Genomic DNA, 8,687 nt, shown 5'->3' with positions numbered 1-8,687 from the left:
ACTCCAGGAAAAAAGAAAAAAGATTTAGCCCCAGGATATGGAGAAGACGTGATGGTGGCAGTGATATTTGAGCTGAGCCTGGAAAATGAATAACAATTACCAGTTAGAGATAAAGGCAAGGGTTGGCATTCCAGGGTGAAGGAACAGCATGTATGAAAGCAGAGAGGCATGAACCATCCTGAATGTTTCCACTAGAGTGAGAACCCTGGTGTAGCTCAAATACAGATTTTTAGCATAGAGTGACAGATACAGCTGGAGAGGCTTTGGAAATCTTATTAAAAAACGCCCTCTGTGCCATTCCAATGAGCTTGAAGTTTATCTTGTAGGTTGCCAGTGAAAATTTCAAAGCGTAGTAGTCAGTTTACTTAAATACTTTAGAAAAACAGCCTTAGGGAAAATGGAGAAAATGCCCTGGAATATGAGACTGATAACCAGAGCTATCAATTACATCACTGTTGTAAAAGTCCAGGTGAACAAATCTGTGGACAAAGCCAGGGTTGACAGCCAATTCTAAGATGAAATGACAAGGGTTAGTAACTAACTGTATGTGGTGGTAAGAAGAGTCACAGAGAGTCCTTAGTTTTCTAACCAGATGTATGGTCCTGTCACTGAGAGAGTTCAGGATTGTAGAGAAAAATATAGGTTTAGTGGAAGTAGCTAATAGAATACGTTTGCATGCCTGCATGCTCAGCTGTGACCAACTCTTTGTAACCCCATGGATTGTAGCCCACCAGGATCCTCCACCCATGGGATTTCCCAGGCAAGAATACTGGAGTGGGTTAGTATTTCCGCCTCCAGAGGGTCTTTCTGACCCAGGAATCCAACTCACATCTCCTGTGTCTGCTGCATTGACAGACAGATTCTCTACCACCGCGCCACTTGGGAAGCCCTAATAGAACAGCTTAGCCTAAGCAAAAACCTCACAGTGGCTCAGTTGAAGGTACAAAGAGGAAGCCATGCCACGTTCTTGCATGAGCTGCTCTCTGCAAGGTCCATAGTTTCTTATCTTGTTTGATTTTAGGGATGATTCTTTTCCTAAATCTCAGTAATATCAATGTATGAAATACCCACAGCCACGGCTTCAATTGGACCAGAAGTTGTCATCAATCATTTTGATATCTTCAACATCAACATATGGTGAGTCAGATCAGCTCCATGTCAAAATGCCTTGCCAACCAGGTGGATATTCCAAAAGGCTTCCTGGTATGCCGGAATGTGGCACAGATATGGAAAATGGAGAAAGATAAGTCTTAGGCCTCACCTGTTCACACCTAGCTTGAGTAAAGCTGGCCAAGTACAAATATGAGAACACTTTTTATCTGAATGCATACCTGTCATCTCAGCTTCATTGCTTTGGTGAAGTCAAGATGAAGTTCACAGTGAGTAGATTGTTCCTTTTGAATTTATTACCTTATAATTGGAAACTGCTAATATACTCAGCTAAGTGGGGGTATGCTTCTTATTATAATATCACTGTCATGGAAAAATTTGTAAAAATAAGAATAATCCCTTTTTATGGAATTATGGCATTTATACACATCTCCATAGAAAAGGATAATTATACTGGGATTAGTCAGCTGCCTGAGCATCTTATACTATGCTATCTTTTAAAAAAATTGCTTTCTGGATCTGTTGATTCAGATCTAGGCACAGAGCAAACAGCTGCTAACTATATGAAATGTCTGATTTTTCATTACATTCTTGAATTCCTTTTTTGACAAAAAAATACTACTGAACAGGTTCAGGCAAGATAAAAAGCTTATTATCAAAATAAATTAGTGAGAGACTTACTGTCACATTCCCTCCTTTGAAATGGATCTCTAAGTAACAAAGTTTTACCTTGAACCCTGTCTATAGTCTTATATTCATGAAAACACTAGAAGCATGAAGCTAGTTCATCATCTCACTTGTTTCATGTAAAAGGCTGAGAGAGTAGCAAATGGACAGCAAAATTCTGCCAAAGCAACCGGTGATGCTGTGTGTCTCATAACAGGATGCAAAAGGGCTAGAGTAGGGTGAATAAACATTCATATTTTGACATACTAAACATTCAAATATATGACAGTAGATTCTGCTTCATAATGGAGTTGCAAGTGTGAAATAATTTTCTGGAAATAAGTGCTAATGATAGGAAGGTTAAGGGAAAAAAGAGCTTCAGACAGGTTAGACCTGACTTCTCTTCCAGTTGTGGTCTGAACAAAAGGTAGACCCTTGGCCAAGTCACTCAACTTCTGAAGCTCCATTTTCTCGTCTGTGAAGAATTATGTTGTGCTAGTAGATCTTTAAAATTTCTTTCACCTCTGATTTTTTTTCATCCTCCTTTTTAAACTATCAGGGGATACATCAAACTTTTTTTTTTTTTAATTATCTTGAATCACTAGTGCAGGTCTCAACCCGTTTTGTTCCAGGCAAAGAAAATGAAGATAGGGACCCAAAATTGTGCATCCTGCATAAAGCTCCGTGTTCTGAGAACCAGTATCATGTACTCAATGACAACTATGATTACCCAGGTATCCTGGGACACTGATTGACTTCCCTTCTACTAAGCATACTCGATAGCCAGATACTCCATCTTTGGCTTCTCATCATTCATATCCAACCTGGTTACTAATCCATTGCTTTGAATATATATATATACATATATATATATATATACACACACAGTAGATGCAGACAAATACTATTTGATTCCACTTACACGAGATATCTGGAATAGTTAAATTCATAGTCAAAAAGTACATTGATAGATGCCAGGGGCTGGGGGTAGGATGGGAAGGGGAAATAGGAACAACAATATGAATGTACTTAGTGTCACTGAACCATATAGTTAAATATGGTTAAAAGAATATGTTTTATATTGTGTGAATTTTACCACAATAAAAAATGTTTTTAATAAAGACTGCTTTTGAGATTAGGGGGTCTAGGAAGAGAAGAAAGCATTCAGGTCAATAATTTGATCTGGAAATTAGTCCTATTTGGTTTCTAGACCACATTAGGAAAGTTATCTTAATTCATTTTCAGGTCTGCTTCTCAGAAATTAAAACCATTTTCATGCCAAGTATGCTATTCAGTGTCAATGCTATTTTTCAATATACTTACACTTCATCAGTTTTTCGTAAGACCTACATTAAAAATTCTAAAACAACATAATTATTTATAATTAACCTACAATTCAACATTATCATTAAATTTTCTACAGTTTAAAAAAATTGAAGATCAAAGAAGAAGAAAAGACAGATCACTCAACAGTAATAAATTTAGTAAGCACTTTTACAAGTTTAGCTAGAAAAAGACGATGAGGACATTGTTTTGCCATTTAACAGTAGACCAATGTTATTTGTGATTTCAGATTGTCTTTGCTGGACTTCTTGGCATCTTCCTGACTCCTACTCTTGCTGACTATGTAAGTTTCGTTTTTTAAAGTGTGTTACCAAAATGCATTTGCAAAAAAAAAAAAAAATGGTATTAAATCATTATCAATTTCTTGTAAATTTCAGGATATCAGTGTTAATGATAACAACAACAGTGGTGGAAGTGGGCAGCAGTCAGTGAGTGTCAACAATGAACATGGCGTGGCCAATGTTGACAATAACAATGGATGGGACTCCTGGAACTCCCTCTGGGATTACGGAAGTGTAGGTAGTCAACATGCAATTTCTGTTCTTTGCAAACATGGCATTTCTTTTTAAACAATAATGAAAACTGCCTGCTAACCATAAATAAATAAAAAACTTATGTAAATTCTAATTGCAAATAAGAGAGTTATAAGTAAAAGTGTCTCTTTTGCTTACTCAGCTTCACTTCCTAGATAAAATTGCTGTCAATAAGTTTCTCATAGTAAGTTAAAATTCAAGTCAATGAATGTTCATTAGAATCCAGTGAATGGTATGAGGCTATAAAACAAGTGCAACATCCTTTGGCCTTACCTGCAGAAACCCTCAATAAAGATGAAAGACCTTCATAATATTACTGTTGCCAAACCATAGTCCACATCATTCTATTGTCAATTTCCTAAAAAGACAGAAATTGGCATTTAATTTATAATTCAAAAGGACCAAAGTAAATGTAAGTAATAATATTAATTAAATGTAAGGGCACCTAAGAAAACAACAAAAAAATAATACCCACTTGGCTCTAGTTAGAAAACCTAACTCTGCAATTATCAGCTCTATATTTAACAAAATTTGTCCTTTAGAAAAGGCAACTCTTTGTAGTTTCAGTTTTATCATCTGGTCAATTAGAAAACTAATTACTATACTGCTAGCCTCCTTGAAATGTTGTGAAGATCAAAGGAGATTAAAATATGATAGTATTTAAAAATTTATTTTGGCAAAACAAACATGTAGGGAGACTCTTGCTGGGCTAGAATCTGAAGTGAATTCAACAGTCTCTCCCTCAAAGAGTTTGTGATCTGTGCTTACAAATGTCAGCAATAAAAATGATTGCAAAACAGGGCCAGATCCAGCACTCTTATCTCAGTTCATTGTGATCTCACAATTCCATTTCCATCTGCTGGTGAAACTAATTTCTGATGAGAAAGACACCTTGGAGAACATACTGCTTACCATCCACCATCTTCTTTAATAGGGCTTTGCTGTCATCAGACCCTTTAAGAAGAAGTCGTGCATTGTGCACAAAATGAACAAGGAAGTCATGCCCTCTATTCAAGCCCTTGATATGCTGGCCAAGAAAAACAAGGTAAAAGCAAAAGTCATTTTATTCCTTACTCGGGGAGAGGGGGGATCTTATGATTTCCAATAAACAGTGAGAAGGTCACAGTTGCTCCCTCCTGACCACATAGTACGCTGTCCTGTGCAGCACAAAAGGGCAAGAGGAGTTGGAACTGCCTGAGGAGAGGCAACTGCCATCACACTCAAATGCTGAGACTCACACCTGTGCCTCTGGAGTCTGATCAGAGCACCTCACTCTTACTATTAGGGGAACAAAGCTCTGTTCACATCAAGGGGAGTCCTCCGCACTTCAAGGACATTTTCCCAGAAGAGTTGGGTTAGGGTTATTAGATTTAACAAACAAAAATAGAGGATGCCCAGTTAGGTTTGAATTTCAGATAAACAGTGGATAATTTTTTTTTTTTTTTTGCCTAACTATGTCCTGTGCAATATTTGGGACATGCTTACAAATGATCTTTTGTTTACCTGAAATCAATATTTAACTGGGTGTCCTGTATTTTATCTGGTAACCCTAGGTGTGGTGGGCAGGGAGAGGGGAACTATCACTAAAATGTCAGCCTGAGTTTATATTTGTATAACTGATAAGTGGGTATCTTTCATTGACAGTGGAAAGAAAAGAAACTACATTTTCAGAGACTGATTATCATATAGATCAATCCAAGAACTATAAGATGACCAAATGAGCTACAACCTTCAGGGTAAATTTATCCTCAGACTTATGCTGTTATGAAAAGCTGAGGTTTTGAATCAGCTAAATCCCTTAGGACATTTCAAAGTGTTGAGATATACAGGGTTGTAATTGGTTCTTCTTCATTTTGGTTATGGAAAAATTATAGCCAAGAAATATGCCCTGTCAGCCTTGTTGTTGTTCAGTCCCTCAGTTGTCCTACTCTTTGCGACCCCATGAACTGCAGTACACCAGACTTCCCTGTCCTTCTCTATTTCCTGGAGTTTGCTCAAACTCATGTCCATTGAGTCAGTAATGTCATCCAACCAACTCATCCTCTGTTGTCCCCTTCTCCTCTTGCCCTCAACCTTTCCCAGCATCAGGTGGGTCTTTTCCAATGAGTCAGCTCTTCGCATCAGATGGCCAGACTATTGGAGCTTCAGCTTCAGCCTCAGTCCTTCCAATAAATATTCAGGGTTGATTTCCTTTAGGATGGACTGGTTGGATCTCCTTGCAGTCCAAGGGACTCTCAAGAGTCTTCTTCAGCACCACAGTTCAAAAGCATCAATTCTTCAGCACTCAGCCTTCTTTATGGTCCAACTCTCACATCCATACATGATGACTGTAAAAACCATAGTCTTGACTATTCGAACCGTTGTTGGCAAATCAATGTCTCTGCTTGGCCTTGTATCCAACCCCCAATTCAACAAACCACTGGGTTTAACACTACTCTCTCTCCTCCTTGCCACATCTTCCCCACACTCAGCTTCAGGGTAGAGGACCAGAGGGACCACCTCCCAAGAGCCTGATCTACTCAGTCAAGCCTGACAAAGTCAACAACCTGGACCAGTTTGGGAAATCCGTTGTTACCATGTGCAAGGGGATTCCAACATACATGGCTGAAGAGATTCAGGGTGAGGAACCCCCCTACTGTGCATTCTGAGTTAGTGCTGGTAGGATTGTCAGACTGTTTTCAGGCCTGTCCACAGAGGACACAAATTACTCAGGAGGTGGTGATCAAGGCTAACACTTAAGTCGTGCTTGCTCTGTGCCATGCACCATTCAATGGGCTTTACGTGAGTTAGCTCATTTGCTCTTGATCCCAGTCTTATGTGATAGACTTTATTGTTATTCTCAATTTCTGATGAGGAAACAGGCACAGAAAGAGGACACAAACTCCTTGCCTGGGTCATTCTTAAGTATTTTGGCTCTGGATTCTGTGGTTTTTAACCATTCGGAAATATTTCCTTTCATGGGTGAATCTAGAGTAAACTCAAGAAATGCATAAATCATTAAATGCAAGGAGAATGCTGATAGAATCTGTTGGGTTTTTTATAGCTCAAACAATCACCAATTCTGAGCATTAAAACAATAATTTACGCAGAAACAGAGTGTCCACTCAGGAACCGAATATAACACCAACTTTTTAGATCTCTTAATTGGTTAATTTATGGCTAACCAGCTTAATCTTGAAATTATTGCAGAGTTGGTTTGAAAACTGTGCAACATTTCTCACCACCATCCCCAAAAAGACAGGTCCTTGAAAAGGCATTGATGGTGCTTTCTTCTTCTTTTATCAGGAGCAAACCTGATTCTGTACCCAGAAAAGTGCTTCAATGTTGATATACTCTGGATTCTGAACATTTCCTTATGTGAAGAAGCAATGGAGAACTAAAAAAAAAAGTTCCTGTGAGTTTAGTCATCAGAATATTCTATTCAGAAAAATGTGGATTCTAATGGTGTTTATCGTATCATTCTGAAATGTTCTCTCCTAGTCCTGTTTGGTTTCCTTAAGAGTCAATAAACCTATTTAGCACTGAGTTCAGTTTATACTAAAATTCTTTAGTATTTCTATTTGGAAAGCACAGGGTCAAAAGTGCTGTATGGTGGCAGCAAGTTGTCGAAGTGCATTAGACCCAACTGTTAGCCTATATTCAGGGCCTGTGCCTTATAAAGAGCCCCTTCAGCTGCTTCAGACACTACTAACCGCAGCTCTGGGAATAGTTCCAAGACCATCCAACTGCTCTGAAGACTGCCTATAGTTGATGTGCATAGTAACATTTCAGATCAACAGAAATCCACTCAACGTAGCATAAGCCAAAAGAGGGGGAAGGGTATTGCAAGGATATTAGAATGTCTAAAATTACTCTTAGAGAAAGAAAAGGAGAAGAAGACTTGGGTCTTGGAACTATATTGGCTCCAAGACCCAAGTCTCCTTGTCTCTGAAACCACATATAGTTCTTCTCTGTTCCTCTCAAATTCAACTTCTCTCTTCTTTCCATCTTGATGACTTTCTCTGTATTCATGGCAGAAGATGGCTGAACCAGAATGTCATCCCCATCTCCCATGTTTTTGTGTCTTTCCAGCTCACAAGATCAAGTCTTGTACTTTTGAATCCATATTCCAAATTTTCTTCACAATGCATGGTTCAAGAGCCCACAACCTCCACTCTTTGACGGGCAGGGGAGTGAAGTCACATGGTACACACAGCACTGAGGTCCCCGCTGAAGGAGAACAATCTCAGAGAAAACAGAGGTGCGAACTGGTGTGTGTTCTCATATGAAACTGCAGCTCTTTTTAAAAATTACTCCCACATATATTTTTTATATCCTGGATGCCATAAGAGGATATTAATCCATTACCATGTCTTCGTATAAGACACCCCTAAATAACCTAACAAACAAAATGAAGGGCATTGAAATGGTGAAAATGGCATTGGAAAAATGCCCATATTTACCAGCCCTTATTGGGAAACATTATAATTTTTTAAATTCTGAAACAATTCTGATCTTGGTGCGAGGCAGCAGTGAGTGGTGGCATGAAGTGAGGTCCTAACTCCCTGCCTAAGCATCGGATCTGGGAAGCCTGTATGAAAAACAGGAATCCTTGCCACCAGACAGCAAAGACTAGAGGCTAGAAGCTATTTTCCTTTGCCCCCAGCAAAAAATGCATTTATCCCAGAGGCAAAAACTGTTCCTGCAAGTGCCAAGTTTATTATTAGAGACACAGCACAACAAGTGGGAGAGCACACAGAGAAGTGGTTTGCTTAGTTAATGTGGAAGCAAGACAGAGATGCACACCCAGAGAGGAGGGATGTGAGTACCCCTCCTGGTGAGGAGTGCAGCAAAGAGGCAGTTAAGTTATTTACATGAGGTAGTTTTTCTGGATCTTTGTTTGTCTCTAACCAATTATCTGATTTCCTTTTCCACACCTGACCTACCCTAAGACCCTCCCTGACATGCTTGTGCAAGTTTTTTCCAAGATGCATTCCAGCCCAGAGGCCTATGGAATATTATCATCACGTATTATAAGATGGTACTACCTCCTTT

The 8,687-nt window shown here is 38.9% G+C and overlaps 1 protein-coding gene across 1 annotated transcript; it reads left to right on the top strand.

Annotated features, from left to right (window-relative positions):
- The first annotated feature begins 1,325 nt into the window (after window positions 1-1,325).
- Window positions 1,326-7,178, top strand: GKN1 (gastrokine 1). The gene is made up of 6 exons (XM_086326258.1): window positions 1,326-1,379; window positions 3,350-3,403; window positions 3,498-3,635; window positions 4,588-4,698; window positions 6,125-6,272; window positions 6,939-7,178. The coding sequence occupies exons 1-6, from the start codon at window positions 1,368-1,370 to the stop codon at window positions 7,031-7,033; spliced, it is 558 nt and encodes a 185-aa protein (XP_086182384.1). The 5' UTR covers window positions 1,326-1,367; the 3' UTR covers window positions 7,034-7,178.
- The last annotated feature ends 1,509 nt before the right edge of the window (window positions 7,179-8,687 follow it).

Source organism: Bos grunniens, chromosome 11 (assembly GCF_055505025.1).
Source record: "Bos grunniens cultivar Pamir isolate PY7600 chromosome 11, Bosgru_T2T1.0, whole genome shotgun sequence".
Lineage (NCBI taxonomy): Eukaryota > Metazoa > Chordata > Mammalia > Artiodactyla > Bovidae > Bos > Bos grunniens.
This window is presented reverse-complemented; position numbering and strand designations above follow the sequence as displayed.

Excerpts from the sequence above, each read along its gene's own strand:
- GKN1 (XM_086326258.1), top strand. Across the intron at positions 3,404-3,497 it reads CTCCTACTCTTGCTGACTAT|GATATCAGTGTTAATGATAA; the intron begins GTAAGTTTCGTT and ends TGTAAATTTCAG. Across the intron at positions 3,636-4,587 it reads CCCTCTGGGATTACGGAAGT|GGCTTTGCTGTCATCAGACC; the intron begins GTAGGTAGTCAA and ends CTTCTTTAATAG.